The sequence below is a fragment of the Tachypleus tridentatus genome, chromosome 13, assembly GCF_004210375.1.
Source record: "Tachypleus tridentatus isolate NWPU-2018 chromosome 13, ASM421037v1, whole genome shotgun sequence".
Lineage (NCBI taxonomy): Eukaryota > Metazoa > Arthropoda > Merostomata > Xiphosura > Limulidae > Tachypleus > Tachypleus tridentatus.
In genome coordinates, this window is record NC_134837.1 from 165,903,372 (window position 1) to 165,924,946 (window position 21,575).

The 21,575-nt window shown below is 32.7% G+C and overlaps 1 protein-coding gene across 7 annotated transcripts in view; it reads right to left on the reverse strand.

Annotated features, from left to right (window-relative positions):
• Positions 1-21,575, reverse strand: part of LOC143237729 (uncharacterized) — a 265,149-nt gene that overhangs the window by 100,420 nt on the left and 143,154 nt on the right. For 6 of the 7 annotated variants that reach the window (XM_076477265.1, XM_076477266.1, XM_076477261.1 and 3 more), the window contains one exon: positions 1,172-1,207. The exons of the other annotated variant lie outside the window; for it this stretch is intronic. In XM_076477265.1, the coding sequence (XP_076333380.1) occupies positions 1,172-1,207 (36 nt within the window). The remainder of the gene's footprint in view (positions 1-1,171; positions 1,208-21,575) is intronic. 7 annotated transcript variants of the gene reach the window in all.

Sequence of the window (21,575 nt, forward strand, 5' to 3'; positions counted from 1 at the left end):
TTTCATTATTAACCATTTTTATTAAACATTACGTACACAACTACACACTGTTCGGGAAATTAGACCATAAACCCTCATACACACACAAGTGTATAATATCACTGGTGTTTCTATCGTAAGATCAAACACACATACCGTGTTTCTCCGATAATAAGACCTACCCATAAAATAAAACCTAGTGTGATTTTTGGGGATAGTTTTAATATAAGCCCTACCCTTAAAATAAGCCCCAGTTAAGAGTGGCAGGAAGAGGAAAGAAACAAAAAAAAATTAATTTATTAATTAGTTTAATAGTTAGTTAATTAGTTTGTTTAAGTATTAATCAGTTAGTTTAATAGTTTAATAATAGTTTATTTTAAATGGTTAGTTTAATAGTTTTACTTTGTAACTTCATTTTTTTAATATATCAAAATAAGACATCCCCCGAAAATAAGCCCTAGTGTCATATTTTGGAGTGAAAATTAATATAAGCCCTGTCTTATTTTCGGAGAAACACGGTACTCATGTTGTTCACTGATTTACCATGTAAAATCAACCGTAATTACAGTTTGGAAGCTATGTCTAATGTACTATGTCATTGTTACATAGCTTTCTCATTTTCACTCTTGCATCTCCGTAGATCAGCACAATGTGTATGAACAAACCTTAAAGTTTTTATAATGTGCGGTGCCGTGAGACTATTCGACGAGAAAAGCATTATGAATATATGAAGCACTGGGTAAGAATACAAAATGTAAGACTTTTCAGTTAAAAAGAAATTCAGTAACTTAGAAAAATGTGAAATATCCTATAAATAAATCTTATTACGTATTTTTTAAAACTGATTTACTTATGAGGATTTATCATTATGTACTTCCACGAAGTTAAAAGAAAGAAACAAACAGATGTGATGAACAGGTATACATTTTACATTCTTAAGAGATAAACATTAAAAGTTCCCGTGATCTATAATGGTTCAAGCGATCCTTTAATAAAATAGCTATGTGAAGAAATATTACGAAGATGAATTCACTGACATCGTGTGAAATACTTCTGTAAACGAAAGCACATTTTCATGTTAGTGACATGTGAGAATTGTAAGTTTTCTTTACAATGCGTTACAAGTTAGATCACTGAATTTAGAATAGTTACGTTTCCCGTACGCTGCATAAAATAAGAGATTCAGACATACCATACATCCGGTTCTCGGGCTGAGATCGCTCGTGGCCTGAAAGGATGAAAATAAAAACAACAGTTAATGTAGCCTTCACCTTAAATCAAAAGCATCATTAAAATTTGAGAGTCGAACAGCAAAACAACATGAGATATTTAATCTGAGAGGGCGTGTCTTCAACGATGAACATTCAGATATATAAAACTTTTTGTTTGCTCAACTTGCTAAGTTCACGCACTCGCGCAAATTTTATCATGGCGACGGAATACGTAGATATTTACTTAATAAATACAATGGTACAGAACATTTAAGATAAGATACTCCTCTAATGTGATGTGGCTTAGAAAAATGAATAATGTAGTATGAAGATTTTAAAGTGAAAATAATAAACAAAACAACGCGTAATGCATTTAGGCCATTATAAGCATGACGAAATCAAGAAGTTTCATTTAGATAGAACCAGAAAACATTACACGTTTCTCTACCATTATAAAAAGATTCTTACTTTACGTGGAAACAAACGACATTATGATATTTATGTTTATTAAGATGCTTGTCCAATAAAGAAGACCTTAGCAGTTTCAAACGAACATATTGTTGTAATTAAACCTGAACAAGGAAAATATTTTTACATAGATGTAAATCATAATAATATTTAAAGACGTGAAGGCAGCCACATTCTAGAAATATATGCTGCTGAGTGCTCTTCACTGGTTTATTGAGATTTTAGCTAAACTACTATAATGAGGGAGGGGGGGAAGACGTTATTTTGTTGGTCAGTAAGTAAAACTATAAATTGTTGAAAGAAGAAGAACAGTTTGGTAAAAACAAGACTTATGGACTTTATTCTTGTCATTGTAATCCTTCAGCAGAGAAAAATACTCACAAACTGGACAAATAATTTACCTTTGCTAAACGTGCTTATTTCTTACATTGTTGGCAGTATTTAAGTTTTACATTTCATGGAAGGTTGTTTGGATAAATTTTGTATGATGTTCGAAGTCTCTTACGATAGTTTTTTTCATTTTGGTAACCAATAGGCTAGTATTGAAGTATATTATTCATTATAAATGACTATATAAATGTGTGTCTGCGTGCTTTCTTATAGCAAAGCCACATCGAGCTATCTGCTGAGTCCACCGAGGGAAATCGAACCTCTGATTTTAGCGTTGTAAATCCGTAAACTTACCGCTGTACCAGCGTGAGACAACTATATAAATAAATATGTTACTTGCCAAGATTATTTGTGACTTATAATGCAGCAAGACATATAATACAAGGTATTATGGAAGATTAGAGTATTCTAATATCATAAACGTAGTATTCACCTCGTGATGGTGTACAATATCGTTCTGATGAAAAACAGATAGCATCAGAAAATACGATTTTGTTGTAGGCACTTATTTTTTTTTTATTTATGCTTGAAAGAAACAGGTAAATATTAACGAATATTTATTACTGGTAATATTAACCATAATGAAACAAAGAGGTGGAGAGGCCATTCCAGTTTCTTGTACCATGTTTTACCGGCATCTTGTTGTTGCTATACGTCAGGCAAGAGGTAGAGTTGGTCGTTAGTTTAGGGAAACAAGTGTTAATTATACGTCATGTCACCAACTCTCTATCGTTAAACATAACCTATTCATTACATATTTACATATTGAAGTTCACGATGGACATGAACAAAGTTGTAGCCTCCCCTCAATGATATAAAGGACGAATACTGTCTTAGCAGACACCTCTTTATGTTTGGAGTGCCTAGGAAAATTGAAAACATTAATTTGTTCACAATTGAGAATTGCCCCTTCTCTTTAGCATTAATTTACCCTCGGATTACGAGTCAAGTGCCTTAACTACCTAGCCATGCCGGGCCTGGTAAGTTAGCAAACACATTGTCATGCTCAAACTGTCCACTGTACTTATCTATTTTGTGAAGAAAACAAATGAATGAATCAGAGGTATGAAGATATATACGGGGCAAACGACGAACATCGTTTAACCAAAGAAAAAATGGCTCGAAAAAAGACAATTATTCAAAGGGTTCAAGATTTTATTAAATGTATTTCAGTTAAAGAAATCGATGGAGTCACATATAAGTACGTAAAAAAAAAATCCGTGTTGTTTGTTTATTTAATTTATATGTATCATCATGTATTTTTTCCTTATGAGATATTATTATGCAGTGTTGTACATAAAAGCTGTGTAATCAATTAGTTACTTACAAAACGTAGGAACAGCATAATTTCATTACTATTTTAATCTCTATAAATTGCGGGTTTTTGTTAAATATATGTGCAGTCAGGTGTGAAGTTTTATTCTTGTTCATATACAATTAACTGGATTTAAATACTTAAATCGTTAACTCATACCCACATTTGTTTTACGTAGTTATTTAAATAAAACTAGTGACATGAATGTTCATATAAATTTGCTGTATGTTGATGTTATAATGTTCGTATTAAGTATGATTTGTAAGCTGAACACTGTGGCAGTAGCTTCTTGTTGCTGTCGTTCCAACTCTCTACTGCACGTGGTTTGAAATAAACCGTTACTTATTTTTGAGTTTCTGAAAATTCTCGGTTTGCTTTAATTTCTGTGCTTAAAAATCAAGTTATGATTACTATTTAATTCGTATTTACTGATCTTTATAAGGTATTCCTGGGTTTAATTGGGCTGATTCGTGTTCCCAAAATCTGTTTCCATTGGTTTGGTTATTTTTCTTAAGTAACATGAAAAATATAATATATTACAATTTGATATGATTATGTACTCTACGAGATGTCATTTGATATTGTACATTATCTTGTTCAACGTACGAGTTTCTGTTCAAAACTTTGTTTATTTTTTTTTACTGTGTGAGTTTCTCTAAGGTTCGTTTTGCTGTCATGGTACTAGTTTATTTTATTACTGAATTTTTTCACTTTGCTCTTATGTATGTAACTATCAGCTAAGTTGTGTTTTGTGTAGTGTAATTTGTTTTGTATAAGCAAATTTCTAATCTGCCTCATTGCTTTGTATTTTATTATGTCTAGCAGATGCCTGTTAAAACAATTCAACGATTTTTCTAAAAATATTGATGAATAAACATAAAATGTGTAGTCAACCCGATGTTTCGAATTGGAGTTTATACAAAATACGATTGTCTGGTGGGCCATTTACAGCGGTCTTTTGTCATTTCACTCAATAGGGGAAAATACATCGCATTTGTTCCTAAGCAAAGGAGACTGACTACAATGTATTGTTGACCAAAATGTTTGGGTTTCGATCCAATGAGTGCATCCAGAACAATGAAGAGCTTAGGTTCGCTAAGTACAGTAGCTGCAAGGGTCTTCTCGCTGGTTGTTAACTAACCTCGTAATTTTCTGAACCAAAAAAAAAGACCATAACCAAAGTGAGCATTTTTCAAGAGTTGTCATTTCTATAAGAAGTGTCAAAAGGAAGATATTCAAATAAATTTAGATCAATTTATTCTACCTGGAACAAGAAAAGTATTAATGTATGTAATACCGACATGATAATAGTTATATACATATATAAACTACAGACCAACAAATATATGATCAAGCACGTTTCTCTTCTTATGCGTTTTTCTGTTGATGCTCTTACTTTCAAGGTATTTCTTTCAATCAGTGAAAGGAGTACTTGTTAATGTTTTTCGTGAAATTCCCTCACAAAAGCTATAAATGGGGTTTCGACACCCGTGGTGAGCAGAGCACAGGTAGCCTATTATGTAGCTTTGTGCTTAACTTCAGAACAAACAAATCTACAAAAAAAAAACACTTCTGTTCTTAAATAAACATTTCCTCAGATTAACCGTTTAGCACATGCAGAGACTGACGGGTCGATGTTGATATAAAATTTTTGAAATTGCAAAACATGAATACATTTATGTAGTTTATTTTTGAAAAAAAGTATTTTGATATATAATTTATTTTCTACAATTAACAATTAAGGAGATAGAGAATGTGACAGCGAGACGTGCTATTATTTCTCCGAAATATGGCCTCCACCCGCCTGGAAGGGTCACCGGTTTTAGCCAATTGCACCACGGTACAACAGTGTGTTATTTGTCTGTCAGTCAGTAGACACTAAAATAACGCCCCATAAGGTACGCTTAACGTTGTAGTTTATAACGTAATGATTATGTACTTTATAGGTTACAACACAGAATGACATAGAAAATTCAAAAGCAAGAAATAAAAATAATTTTTACCATTGAAGCAGAACACTTTCGTGGACCCTGTGGAAGTACGTCCAGTATGCATATATAGATTGCTATTGATTACAAAGTTACTTTATGTTTCTGTATAAGGGCTCTGAAATTTATTAAGTGTTATCACTATTTATTTTTTATTATTGTATTCAGCAGTAATAATTAAATTAATTGTAATATATATATGTTGTATTATAATGTAAATTATAATATATATATATATAAGTATATTGTATTATTATGTAAATTATAATATATATAAGTATATTGTATTATTATGTAAATTATAATATATATATATATAAGTATATTGTATTATAATGTAAATTATAATATATATATATATAAGTATATTGTATTATAATGTAAATTATAATATATATATATAAGTATATTGTATTATAATGTAAATTATAATACATATATATAAGTATATTGTATTATAATGTAAATTATAATATATATATATAAGTATATTGTATTATAATGTAAATTATAATATATATATATAAGTATATTGTATTATAATGTAAATTATAATATATATATATAAGTATATTGTATTATAATGTAAATTATCTAGTAATCCTGGATATCGTACTGTATTGGAACTTTGAGCTTTAGCTTTACATTGTGACTTTCGGTTGTGTATTGTTTAGTACAGTAACATATCTAGTTCTGTCTCAGAAAATGGTATGCCACTTTTAGTATGACGTATTATTATTTGATCTTTAATTGCAACGCTATTTCACCATAAAGATTTGAGGCTATTTAGTAAAGTGTTTCTGATTTTCATTAAAAGATATTCTGCAACGTTTTTTATTAGTATTATAGAATTTCTTAAACTATTATTTTCTTCCTATATATTTATTAAAGTTTTCGATGCATAAATGTTTTGAAATTTGTTACTCGGAACAAAAGAATCTTATGGATGTCTGAAAATCAATACCAGAGTTGTAGGTTTAATGGTAGATATTAATACTAGCTATTTTAACCCTAGCCTTCATCAGTTTTCACTCTTTTCACGCTCTTTGATGCAATATTTCCTGTAAAATGAATGAGTAAGAAGGTGATTTAATTGTCAGCTCTTCTGAATATTATTGTAATAAACTACTGTGTTTGTGCTTGTGTTGGTCAGTTTTTAAAGAGTTATCATTGTTGTTTACTGACATCTGACAATTTGCATGTTCATTTTGAAGTTTACTTTCTATTGTCTACTTAAGTTCAGTTCCCTCTTATGTAAATGTCAGTTTTATTCAATCCAGTTCTTAATTATTTCTAATCGTTCATTCTACTACTGTTAAACATGTTTTTTCTACAATACATATTTTAGTGTTTTTGTTGAATACGCCAAGCCGTCTGCTTGTCCCACACACTTTTCAAATTAATTTATGCTGACTAAATCTTTCGTACCTCTCTTTATTTAAGGATTCTCACCACCTGTGTTCCCTTTATTTTTTAATCTGAGTACCACATTTTTAAGTTTATGGTGTACCCACCTGACAGTATCGTGTTGTCTAGCCTGCTCAGTTAATTAATGAATCTTGAAAACAACTGAGTCAACATGTATAACGCCTCTGGTTAATGAAATTAGATACCAAAATTGACTATAAAAGTTATAATTAAGCTTAATGATGGTATATTGTCATTTAGCTTGTTTAAGAAACATTTATAAACAAGTCTGACAAGTGTTATTTCTAATTTAAAGCAGCTGGAACACAGAGTGATATTTAATAAGATTTTAAATTTGAAAGAGCAAAAATGTTACTACAGCTCACAAAAAAATATTTGTTCACGACAAGAAGAAAGATGCAGTAACAGATGAAAGTTCCACAGCCAGCTGCTTTTGGGTAAAACACGTGTTGGTTTTGTCAGCAGGGGAATGTACAGGATATACGCTATTTGAACAACACTATTTGCCAGATATTCAGTTCATGAAACTCACGTGCTTGCTATTAGGCTTCTATAACATGTGTGGAAGCGCCGGGTCACACCTTAAAAATATCCGTTAAACCATTAAAAAACAAAATAAGAATTTAAGAGTACGTTTATTACATTGTATGACCAATTAAAATTAACGTGAAATTGTTAGTTGGTCTTTAACTTCGATAAAACATAACAAAACTAATCTGAATATTTCGATTGTAAAAACACTCTTACTAATAATTTCAAAACTTAGAAAATTAACCTTAAAACACATTTTGGAGAATACTTCTTTCCCTAAGTTAACCACAAACTTAATGATGTAAAACACTGGTGTAAACGAAAGAAATATACAAATAAAATTCCCACTGAAAAACAGTATAGTTAAGAAGATACTATCAATATTTCTGCTGGAACTTGTAAATAAAAACATGTATAAAAACATGACACTTCTACCAGAAAACAAAGAAACTAATGTTAATATTAATCATAATAATCCAGCAGGAAACAGCGGTTAACTACTTAACCTTAACTTGTGTAGTAAAACACTTTTGCTGACTAATTAGTCACTGATCAATGAAAAAAACAACAATCACTTTCTCTAATTATTAAGTAATGTATATATAAGTGTATATAAATTATACTCTAACTTTATCCCATACACAATCTGCGTGCTGTGTATGAAGTGACGGAATTAAATTCCGGATTATAATATTGTAAATACTTAAACATGCCAATGACCCAACAGGGACTTATTGATAATGCACAAAAATGAAATATAAATATTAATTTAATTTATAATTATTAATGTACCAAGTTCCAGTTTAATTAGTTCCAGTTTAATTCGAATGTCACTTTAAATCACCAAATTAAATGAAATGCAGTGTTCTGATAAAGAAGTCATGTCGTGGAAAACCTCTTGTGGTGGAATGGGTAGAAAAGCAAAATTTGCATCTATAAATAATTTTTAAAGAAGTTCTTTTACTTCTTTAAATAAGTTTTTCTGACCATTATGATCAAATACTACGCTTTCAAGTATTTAAAATTACTTAAAGGCTAATTCCATTGGATCTCTGTTATGGTAATTTAATATGACACTTATATTTTTATTTCATCAACTTTAAAACAAATCTAGTTACGATTTGAACATAAAATTTTGTTTGTATAAATCAAGCGACAAATTTCTAAATAAAGTAACTGAGGCTAGGCATAGTGACAATATTTAAAAAATGAATTTTCAAATATATAACTGTTTTGTTTTTTCCGTGCAAAGCAACACGAGAACTATCTACTCTAGTCTTCCATAATTTAGCAGTGTAAGACTAGAGGGAAGGCAACAATCATCACTATCCACCACCAACTCTTAGACTACTTTTTTGCCAACGAATAGTGGAATTGACTATCACATTATATCGTCCCCACGGGTGAAAGGGCGAGCAGGTTTGGAGCGAATGAGGATTCAAACCTGAGACCCTTAGATTATGAGTCGAGTACCTTAACCACCTGGTCATGCTGGGTCTACGTAATTTATAAAACCAGATCTAGTTCTGTTTTTAAATCTTTCGCGGTTCTAATGTAGGTACTTTTGTAAACAAGTGATGTTATGTTAGAGAAAACCATATAAGATATTACAATACTTGTCGCATTACACATTGGGACGTACTATACTTGTGAAAATAAAATGATTTCGTGTTTGTAAAAAACATCAAAATAGTAGTTAATGGTCATCTCTGAGATATAATAAAAAACTACAAAAATTTGAACCGGAAAATACAGGTACAAGTAGCAGAGAAAAACTGAGAATACTTTTCTCAATACTTGCCAAATCTGGCCTTACAATGAACAGTTTACCTGTTGACACTGATGTTTTCATTGCTCTGTGCTAACATTTTTTCATTGCATTTAAACACAAGTGCCCATGACAATCTATTTCAAATCTAGGCAATGAAACCTCTATTTTCTTACATTCCTTATTACAAATAAGGTGGAATGGACATTGATAAATATGTGACTGCAAGCGGTGATTGGGATGGACGGCTGGTAATCAGCAGTAGGAAAGCTGATGATAGAGAGGTTACTGATTCTGTTTTCTTTAGTCATTAGAACCAATGCCTCGATATTGGATTGTAATCCTATTAGAAGCATTTATGAACCTTGCCTTTATGTTTTGTTTTTCTATACCTCTTATTAAAATACAGTAAACGAACAATTGCTTTAAATATGGACTAAAATTAATCTTTTTGTGAAAGGAAAGCCACAATAACTTAGTCTACTACCACAGGAATCTGTGCACTTTCCAGATGGAAAACAGGATCAGGTAAAATCCATACTAGTAGCTAAAATGCAAGCAAATGATTTTACATGATGAAGAGCTGAATCCGTTTTGAGTGTTAACTAATTTATTTTAATGGGAACAGTATAAAACTGCCACACAATATATGTCATATTCAATAACTGGCAGTAAATCTATCAGTCGTAAACACAGGGGTTCTTTGAACTGTTGGAGGAAGTTGTTCAGAGACAGTATTGTGTTTAATATTAAGAAATTTGTCAATAGAAGTTATTGTGTTAAAATTAAAATGAATTAGTTCCCACTTGGGCTTGAATGATACATTTATGAAAAATTTGTATATAAAGAATTAATAAATGGCTATATGTATATCTTACACTCAAAGTCCTCTAAAACAGTGATTCTTCACGTAGTATTGAAGCCTTCTTGAGGTAACTGTATATAGAAACGAGATCTATGAAGCAAATCAGATTTTTATGGCTCTCTACATGATAAAACCATATTAGGTATTGGAAAGGAGGTTTTATGACTGACAAAAATCAAATAATACAGGCAACTAGCGTCACAGCAATGGTACTATAATTGAAACGTAACTTGAAATGCTTCTCAAGTTTCGAAAAGAGGTGACAAAAGTCCAATGCTACAAGGCAGAACATCTCTTCCTTTGCATCTTATTGAAAAAAACTGTAAGAGGACCTACTATATTATCCAACAGACGTATTATTGATTAAATATCTACGTTAATGTTGTGCCAGTAGAATATCAATGGTTGTTACGGTGAGTATAGCCTATACGATTGCCTAATTACACTGTTACAAAAGTTTTATTTTTTCTTGTTCCTGGGCAGAAAATGTTATTTCCCAATTGCTTATGTCTACAGTAAATGGAAAAAAAAACAACCTATTTTTCTCTTCAAACTTTGCTTTTGTGACCTGGGAGCGTATAACGAAAACATGATGGAAGACGACATTTGAGGGCTGATACGTGAAAGTGATATAGATTACAGCCGCAAATCTCGAAAAAAACTACTCATTTCTAAACATTTTTGTATAACTTTAGTATAAATACATGTAAATTTTGATTCATATGTTGTTTTATTCTAACCTTATGTAAATGAAAATGTGCAAATTTGCTTGTTTTTATAAAGAAAATAGGTTAATCTCTAATAAATTTCATTATCCATGTCACGAAAGCAAAGTTTGAAGGGAATAATGACCATTTTCTGTACTTTTACAGCATAAGCAATTAAGAAATAATACATACTATCCAGGAACAAAATTTGTGTTACATAGTGATATCAATAACTAAATACTACTGTAACCAGATACTAATTATCAACTAGTCTTATCCAGAGTTTCGGCTGCTTATTTACTAATCTTCAGAAAAATCGTGCAGACTATTCCTGTCGAGTACATAAGTGAACCACGTTTCCATCAAGAAGACTCAGGATTAAACCCTGGTGATCACCAACACATAAAGAGTCCATTGTAGGGCTTTTCAGAAGACAGCGGCGTAAGAGCAGTAAAAATATAAATTGAATTTTGTTAGTAAATAGTATCTAGTGAACACCATTAAGATAAGTGTGCACACTTGCATATCAAATTTCAAAATGTAATTTGGTTCTATATTTAAGAGTAGATATTTTGTCATGTTGTTATATTTATTTAGTATAATTCACAAAGAAAAATGAAAAGTTCAAATGTATTGTTTCTCGTGTGACTTCCTTTCACTTCTCCGATTGTATTAGTACAACATCTGGGTCACACCTATTTTATGACATCACAACATGTGGTATGAAGACAATTTATTAAAAACTCTGCGCTGTAAATTCGTCCCAGCAAAGTTTATACATCATTGTATAAAATAAAATTATAAAATATATACATCAATATAAAGTAAATATCACAAGTAGCTTGTTGTTTTATAATAACGTTATGAGATTTAGCCCCTGTATAAACAATGGCATTTGTGGTAAGTTTAAAAGTGGAATATAGATATGGAAATTTTTAACTGTTTCTATAGATATTCTTCTTTTTCCTGAAAAATATTACCATGTTAAATTATATTCCTTTAAAAGCTATATGAATTTTATTCTAGTTAGATGCAAAGAGTATGATGGGTTAAGGCCAAATATTTCAGAGATTCAAATTTTTATTCATTAAATATTATTGTAAAGTTTATCGTATTCAAACAATACAAACACCTAAAATAACGTATTGTTTATTGAAACGAACTCTACTAGGCAAAAATAAGTTGATATCAATCAAATATATTATCAGCAAAAATACTGATGCCTATCCTAACCTATTAGTATTACTAGTCAGGTCATAGACAAATCTTATTAGTTTTCACCCATTTTTTATTATTTATAGCTGCAAGTGGTGACTGCTATAATCGATAAATAAAGTATCAAAATAAATATGTTAATGAAAATCGACCAATTTGAAAATCACTGTGTATACAAAAAAGAATTTTCTAATTAGCAATAAAAAACCGAAATCCTCAGATGAATGAAAGTATTTTACTTGGAAATTTGACAATGTAAGAAACTGATAGAAAAAAAGGAAATCAACAATATGATTTTTAAAATCTTAAACCAGACAAAATTAGGAAGTTTCTACTTGCTTCATGTAAGTTGCTCAATTACTTATGCTGTGAGAAAGGAATACATAAATGAACGTCAATAACACCACAGTTAGGAAAAGGTTAAAATTTAAACTTAGGTTATTGTATAGACTGCTAACCAAGACATCGTATTACAGATCGATGTAGAACCGTTTTGTGTTGTACCAGTGTGAACAATCTATCACAACCATAGAGTAAATCGGGTTAAAAACAAAGAGGGATTATTTTGGCTTTTGTCTTGATAGCTCATAATGCAGGAGAATTAATAAGAATAATGAGCGTGATGACAATTCCCTATAAATCAGCCATCAGGTTGCAAGACTGAAAGGAATGGGTTGTATAATTTTTATTAATTTACAGATTTTCTCACAGATAACTATTGAACAGGTTTCAGAAGAAATGCTGAACGTATGATATCTGATTAATATACCACAATCTTCTTTCTAGCAGTCAAGAGTGTATCAATACAATGAACAAGGATGCAAAAGGAACTGTTTTAAAGTTTCAGGAATGGAAATATAACTTCATAAACAACATGATCTGTCGTGGTTGTAACACGGTGATAATATGTGATAGGTTAATGAGGGCATGTTCAAGTTCTTCGAGTGTGATAAAGGAAGTTTAGTTGGCTTTCTTCATTTTTCACTGTGACATTGACTGTTAAGAATCTTTTTCACAACACGGATACATAATTGTCACTTCATTAAGTATTATTCTCCACTTTCCAAGAAAAAGCAAAAAAAAAAAAAAAGGCAAACAACAAAATCCTGGCTTGAAGTATTGAACAAGGATGAATTTCCAATGTTCAACAAAGGATATCATCACAAGACGACATGTATGCAAAGATCATTAGAGTCTGTTATAATGATGTCTTCTGCTGATTACAAATATACATAACATAAACATAGTGTGACACCACATCAAATGGAGAAATGATGGTAACGCCTTCAGTACTTTATTAAGTGAAATATACGTGGATGATAAGTGTTAGTCAGTCAGCATTTTTACCGGTCTATGAACATTTGCATCATACGAACTGTCAGTAATTATCAATGAAACCTCTGAATAATGATAGTATAAGCAAGGGCCATTAACCTCACGAGGAAATCACTTGGTCTGGATCCTTTAGTTGCTCCTTCTAGGGTACCTCCATTGGCCATCTGTATATTTGTGGCATCCAAGTATTAAAAATATCCTTTCACAGCAACATGATTTTGAAAATAAGGACATCTGACAAATAGACAATCTCTTCATTATCATACCTTTTCTTCAGAAAATGTTCCATAACAAAACTGTACCCTTACAGCATTGTGATCCAATGTGCAGTCATGCATTCCGGGATTTTGAATCACATTATCCATATCAATGATGTGGTCATTTCAATACGATTGAAATGTTTGGACAAAGCTTGAAATATTTTAAAAATAAATATAAAATATTTCCTATTAGAAGCTGCTCAGTAGTGACAAGCACATTACACAAGTCAAATGGCATGCCAATAAATTCATACAGTAAAACTATAGAGCTAAAAGTTGTGTAAGGTCTGTTTTCATAATTTAGTTTCACTTGTTATGGACTGAGTTTAATGTGTTGAAATATTGCATGGCAATGATAACACATGAGTGTAACTTACAATCTTCAACTTCCTAAAATTAAATTCATACTAGCGATGACCAAACATTCTGCTCTCATTGTATTAAGTCATCCTTCAGTATTTATGCTATATCAATGTAGACAGTGTGTCTGATGCTACAAGGTAGCTTGTGTGGTGGTTGTTTCAACAGACTTATATTACTTATATCTTTGTTAAATGTTTCACCATTGTTCTAGCCAGAGCCATTTGAACAAACAAGCACACGGACATATTCTGCAAGCAACTTGTTAAGTTCTATTTGCAGTCCTGTATCACTCTGATAAAACAACCCTCTAACAATAATCTCAGATAGTCTGGAAACCACATTGTGCACGAACGTGTTCTTATTAGTTTTAATTATTTCTGTTTCACTCGCTGGTTGTTAATTAATATCTGTCAGACCTAAATTACAAACCAAATCTGAATTATATCTTGTCCTTAGACAGACAGCTGTTCACTCAAGCAAAATCCGTTTTTTGTGTTTATGTATTTGCTTGAGTTGTTCCAGAACTTGTGTCAGATTTTCTCGAGAAGTAAATTTGAAAGTTAGTGGGCTGAACGCTTTTACTTCTCTACGTTCATCCAATTGAAACAACGAATACAGGAGTTTAGAGTTGGCTTCTTGACTGGTCAGCACATGAGCTGACGATATAAACAGAGGCATTAGCTTAATAACTGAGGACCCAAGTATAAAAACAAGTGGTCAACTCTCACAAGCAATTTCACTCAATATTGATTCCTTAGTTCATCTGTCCAACATTCTGCCTCTACTCTCAGGAGAGATCATACAAAGTATTCATTATCTCATGTTGAGATTCTCATTATTATCCTACTTGGTTTTAAGATTGTTAACAATCATCCTTTCCTAGAAGCATCTCCAGTTAAAGTCAATAATAATTCAAACTAATGATGGAGTCATGTTCTGTGGGTTGGTATACTGAGGGTCTTTTAGAAACCTCCCAATTCAGTCATAGGACAGTCAGCTTCTCCCAGTTGCTAACGACAACGCCAAGGAAAGACATTTCAGTAGCACTAAGTCATTCCAAGCCTTTTCTAAGTTTCCTGAATTGATAGCTTGGCCATGAATGTTTAGAAGGTCTGGCAGAATAAGAAACGTACACACCATTTCTAGCTCAGTGCAAACCTTCAGACAAGAGGCATCTCAGTATCTCAAAAGTTACGTTTGTATGAAACTGAGATAGAAGCAATAAGTTTTTCACTTTACTAAACTTTTCCTGTAGTGTTTTATTGCTAATATCTCGTTATCAGTATATTATACGACAGATACTAGTAAAATGTCTTTTTGCTGAAATAAAATGTATTTTGAGAATACCTTAAAAGTAGAAAGTATCTCTGAACATGAAAACATACAAAATATTGGAAAGAAATGTGGAATGGTAAGAAAAAAAGTATAAAAACACGAGAATACCACCCATTGATGAAATGAAAATGAATGGTACCAGAGAATAGTCACGTGCAGATAATTTACAGTCATTCAACCACACATCAACTTTATCACCACAGTTAAATTTATTATAGTGGAATCAGTCATACGATGACCAATATCATTAATGTGAGTCACACATGACTCACAGAACAGAAATACTGCATGGTATAAAAATCAAAGTTTTGTATGGTTAAGGACAATCCATGAGCAAATTTGTGAAACGACTCCACGTTTCACTATGTTCCCCAATAAAAAATCTGAAAAGGATGAATGAAACTGATACTCTTAATAATATAAGTGGTCAAGGTAGAAACTCTTCAAAATAAATTTCAAGTATTTTAGGGTATGTTATTTATAAGAAATATGACTTTATTGTAAATATAAGTTGAGTGTTTACCCCGAGAACTGTACAATACATATTAAGATGAAGTAGTGTCGATGGATGTGTAGATGATATAAAACCACTGCTGAGATCAGGTAACTTCACTAAAAGGTTCAACTTAGCATCAGAGTAGAAACATTAGATAAGAAGAGCTGCAGGCAGTTGTTATTTACAGAAAAATCCAAATTTGAACTGTTTGGCAACAGTCAATGAGTGTTCGATGGGGGAGAAAAGGATATCATGGTCATTGTATATCTTCAGTAAATCATGATGGTGGATGTGTACGACCCTAGGGCTCATTTCAATAAATTCTGTTGGTAATTTATAGAAAATTGATAACACCTTGACAGCTGACAAAGTACAGTTAGATTTTGATCCATCATGCTGTTCCTTCATAAACAGGCTTATCGGGTAAGAATTCATCATCCAGTTAGACATTAATCCAAACCATACAATAGATGTGATTACATTATATCTTCACAGTAAGTGGCTGATGAAACACTCACAACCATAGTTTGGCCTGAACAAAGTACTAACATAAATATTGTTTAAGACGTACAGGCTTAAGTAAAACTGAGATGGTGAAAAGGCAACCAAACAACTTAGTTGAGTCATGAAGAATAATTACACAATGTTTTATGTAAAACAAGGGGCTTGTATACAAAATGCTAGCATAGTACCATTAATAAATTCACTGTCAAGTACTCAGTACCCGTGGTTTGTGATTGTTGTAAGTGCGATGTTTAAGTGTTTCCACAATTATTTTCATTACTGTTTTAGTTATGGTTTGGTTTTGGTTTGTTTTGAATTTCGCGCAAAACTACACGAGAGCTATCTGCGCAAGCCGTCCCTCATTTTGTAGTTATTCTTGTGAAAGGACGAACATATTTGGCGGGGATTTGAATCCGCGACCCTCAGATTACGAGACGAGTGCCTTAACCACCAGGCCATGCCGGGCCCTTTAGTTAAGATAACCACATTACACAAAATTAATAAATTTACTTAAAACATCTCCACTGCTTTTTACAAGAAGATTTTATTACTTACAGCAATTGCTAAAAAAAAGTTTAAATAGAGAGAAACTCTTTACAAGATATGTTTAGGTATATGAGTAGAAATAGCTTCATTTAGCTATAGAAGAGTTGTCTGCAATAGTTGTTCTAAATTTCCGAACTTACAGACTAGAGATGAAGTAGCTAGCTAGTCAACAGTACCTCCAGCTAGTTCTTGGCCTACTCTAATCGAATAGTAGGATTTGACCGTTGCTCTTATAACCTATCCATGACTGCAAAGTGCGGCAACATGGCGCCATTTATGGACACTCGGATCCACATTCTGGCACGCTAAACTTTACGTTGACAAATCATGCTAAGAACCAATCTTGATCACCAAAGCTCTCGCACATTCTTAAATAATTTAGAAAAGCAATATTGTTTTTTCATGTTGCTAACACAGTTAACAAGCTACCGTCATAGCATCTGCCACATCCTGTGTATTAAACCTCAACGTGATTTTACCTCTTTTTACGATCCCTTGAGAAGCAGTTGTACGTATACAATTCTCCTGCACGCATCCTAATTTTTCATGACTTTTTTTATCATTACTCTGTCTTGCAGTATATTTGAAGCTAACATTAATGTTATTAAGTAACGTGCCTTTCTACAAGCAAAAAACAGGAGGTGATGTGGGAATTGCGCCAAACGCCAGCGGTAAAGAAATGTGATCACGTGGTCCTAAACACTGGGATAGACACTCCAAGGGTCTAAGAGTTTTTTGTTTTTTTATGTTGACTGGCGTCAGCAGAAATTCTTGGCGAGCCAACACCCAATTACTTTTCATCTTTTCGCTACATGCCATAAGCGGCCTTTTAAATAAACTTTAGTAGTATTTTTCTACCTTTTTTGTTATGGTGGATAGATTGCTGCAATAAGTAAACCATTAGTTATAGACAGGGATGTTTATGTGGAGTTCTTATTCTAAAGATAGGTTATTAAGTGGTTGATGGGGACTCTTTTACCTTGTTTAAGTTCCGACCATTTTTATTACACAACAACATAATTATAACGGTTCACTAAAAAGCGCTGATGATAGGTAGGCTTAACGCAACCTTAACAGTTGTATTCCAGCAGCCAAGTGACCAACTAGGTTCACATTAAAACTGGACAACAACAAAATCCTTTTAAACCGTTATTCTACTACATGGCTAATTAGGTTTAAATACACAATATGTTCTAACTTTTATTTTCGTAACACGGCAATTCTGTTTAAAAAAAAACAAAAACGAAAACGACAAGAACCATAAACAAATATGAAGAAATCATGCCTAAATAAGAAAATCTAGCGATAGGTAATAGTTTTATACGATTCAAGTAAACCCAGGGAACCATCTTATAAATTCAACAATAAAACAGTCTGGCTAATAAGCGTCAGCTACATACTTGGTTTGGTTTGTTTTGAATTTCGCGCAAAGCTACACGAGAGCTATCTGCGTTAGCTGTCCTTAATTTAGCAGTGTAAAAACAAAGGGAATCAACTAGTCATTACCATCAACTCTTGGGCTACTCTTTTACCAACGAATAGTGCGATTGACCATCACATAACAACGCCCCCACAGCTGAAAGAGCGAGTATGTTTGGTGTGACGAGGATTCAAACCCACGACCCTCGGATTGCGAGTCGAGTGCCTTAACCACCTGGCCATGCATACTACCTGCAAAGATTTGTACCTTGAAGTAAAATTTGCTAATTGAAAGAGACATCATTCACTTCTTGAAACATTGAATGATTAATTATGATCCAACATAGAACTCAGCGTGATAACTGGATTGAATAAAATACTCTTAAAATTACAACACTCAAACAGATAGCACATCATCTTCACACGGAATTTCAAATCAATGTTTATTTATCGTGACCGTTTTCAGAGTATAGGTAGCAATACAACAATAACAGAAACAATCTAGATGAAAACTCATCGACGTAAAATACATGTAGGATTATTAAGTTCTCACACTGAATATTCTTAGCAAAATTTAGTAAATTACAAGAAACTTCTTTAAAAAGTTTTGAAATATCTACTTTCTATATGAAAGAATATACTATCACATTCTAAAAGAACATAAACGACACTATATAACTACTCAGGTGTGTTTTTATGATGATATTTCAGTAATGAGCTATACTTTATACAGGTTATGTTATATGTGTGTAAAAATAAAGGAAAACAACATGCTTTACGATTATAGTTCAACTACAAAATAATAAACGATACAAAGTGGAACTTGGGGGTTTGGAAAGCTTTGTTTTCTCAGTTTTTTTCGTTTTTTTTCGTATTAAGAAATAAACAATCATGCAAAGGATATCAATAACATTGACTTTATACAATAAAAATATCCATACTGACATATAAGATATGACTGATATCCTCTTAGTGTCAAAATATCTGACAAACATCCTTTAAGACATAACTGTAAGATAGGTCAGGTTGTTGGTTTTAAGTAAATCTCAGAGTATATGCATATTTCCATCCTATTTATTTCTATAATATGAACATTCTGTTCCAGTAGAGACTTTTGTGTTAAACCACAAGAACATAATCTTATGTACGTGATTCTACATAATAAAATACATATTATTACGTCATGTTTTATTTAAGTATTATACACTACTGGCCAAAATCTTAAGGCCAATGAACATAAAGAAAAAATATGCATTCTGAGTTGTTAGACTCAACCACTTATTTGAGTTGAGCTTCAAAAGATAAAAATAAGAAAAGGGAAAATAAAAATATATATTTTTTCAGCATTTAATGGGGAAAATGTGAGCACTATGAAACTAGCATAAATACTAGCTGGTCAAAAGATTAAGACCATACTAGAAAAAAGTCCTAAACAGGATAGGAAATGCCCAACAAGAGGTCTCAGTAGTTAGTCACACGGACGTTATTGTGAATAACGTCAAACATTCGCTTTGGTATGGTCGGTATAAACGTTTGCAGAAGACTGGCTGGGATGTTATTCCAAGTGGTGAAGATGACTTCATGAAGATCATGCACTGTTTGGAATTGACGTCTATTTCTATCGACTTCCCTTGCCATCCACCCCCAAACATTTTCAATGGCGTTCAGTTCGGGCGAACACGCTGGATGGTCCAAAAGAATCACGTTATTCGCCACAAAATGTCCTTTGTCCTGCGGACATTGTGGATTGCAGCGTTATCCTGCTGAAAGATCCAACTATTTCCACACAAGCTAGGGCCTTCAGTCAATAAGGATGCTCTCTCCAGCATGCCAATGTAGCCAGCTGCTGTTTGACGCCCCTGTATAACCTGAAGCTCCATTGTTCCATAAAAGAAGATAGCACCCCAGATCATGATGGAACCTCTTCCACTGTGTCGTGTAGAAAATGTCTCCGGTTGGATATCTTTATCGTGCCAGTAACGCTGCAAGCCATCTAAGCCATCCAGGTTAAATTTTTCTCATCAGAGAACAAAACCTTCGTCCACTTTTCTAGTCTCATGTTTGGTGCTTCTCAGCAAAGTTTAACCGAACTGTTTCGTGGTGCGGAAGGAAGCGTGGCGTTTGAAGACGTTTACGGTTTTTAAAGCTTTTCTCACGCAGATGCCGTCTTATTTTTCTTGAGTTGCATTCCGCGTCCGTAAGGGCCTTAATTAGGTCCGACGATCGGTTGGTGTCTTGCCGGACAACCCGTCGAAAATTTCAACGCTGTCGAAATTTTCTTGGGCCGACCATTTGAAATTCTCGTTCCGTATCCCTCAGGGTCCTTTAAGAAATTTTCAACAGCAATTTTACTACGCCCAATCTCACCAGCAATGGCACGTTGAGAGTTATTTAGTTAATTATTTTGAATTTCGCGCAAAGCTACTCGAGGGCTATCTGTGCTACCTTCCATAATTTAGCAGTGTAAGACTAGAGGGAAGGCAGCTAGTCACCACTACCCGCCGTCAACTCTTGGGCTACTCTTTTACCAACGAATAGTGTGATTGACTGTCACATTATAACGCCCCCACGGCTGAAAGAGCGAGCATGTTTGGTGCGACTGGGATTCGAACTCGCAACATTCATATTACGAGTCGAACGCCTTAACACACTTGGCCATGCAGGGCCGGCACGTTGAGAGAGACCTTGCTTTTGCAGCTCGACAATTCTGTCACGTTCAAACTCTGTCAAATTTTAGCCTTTGCCATGTTTGTACCCAATGTAACACAGGAGATGTCAGTAAGAGATGTTCACAACGCTAATGCTTGAACACAAATGACTAAATTTCGTTACATGTTTACCGATTAACGATTCGTTTCAGTATGGTCTTAAACTTTTGACCAGCTAGTATTTAGAATAATTTCATAGTGTTCACATTTTCCCTATTAAATGCTAAAAAAGGTTTTTATTTTCCCTTTTCTTATTTGCATCTTTCGAAGCTCTACTCAAATAAGTGGTTGAGTCTAACAACGCAAAATGCATATTTTTTTTATGTTCATTGGCCTTTAAATTTTGGCCAGCAGTGTATATCCTCACGGTCAGGTTGGCTACAACATTATATATTCTCACGTACTGGCCTGCAACAATAATGCATTGGTTCACTTGTCCATTTGTATCAATGGTACATAATTTCACGTATTTGTTGTTCCAATGATACACATCATTCCGTTATGGCATATTATACCAATATATTTCTCATATATTATTTTCTAAAAATTAATTTAATCCTTAGTATGTTTTTCATGCTCTTATAAATGACTTTTAATCATGACGAAGTTCGTAAATTTTAAATGTAATTATATTATTTATGAAGAAGTCGTTGTGTTACTATTTTCATATGTTTCACTTAGTTTCTATTCATTCCAGGCTGATAGAGAAGGAGAGAATTAACGTTAAATATTAAATATATGAAA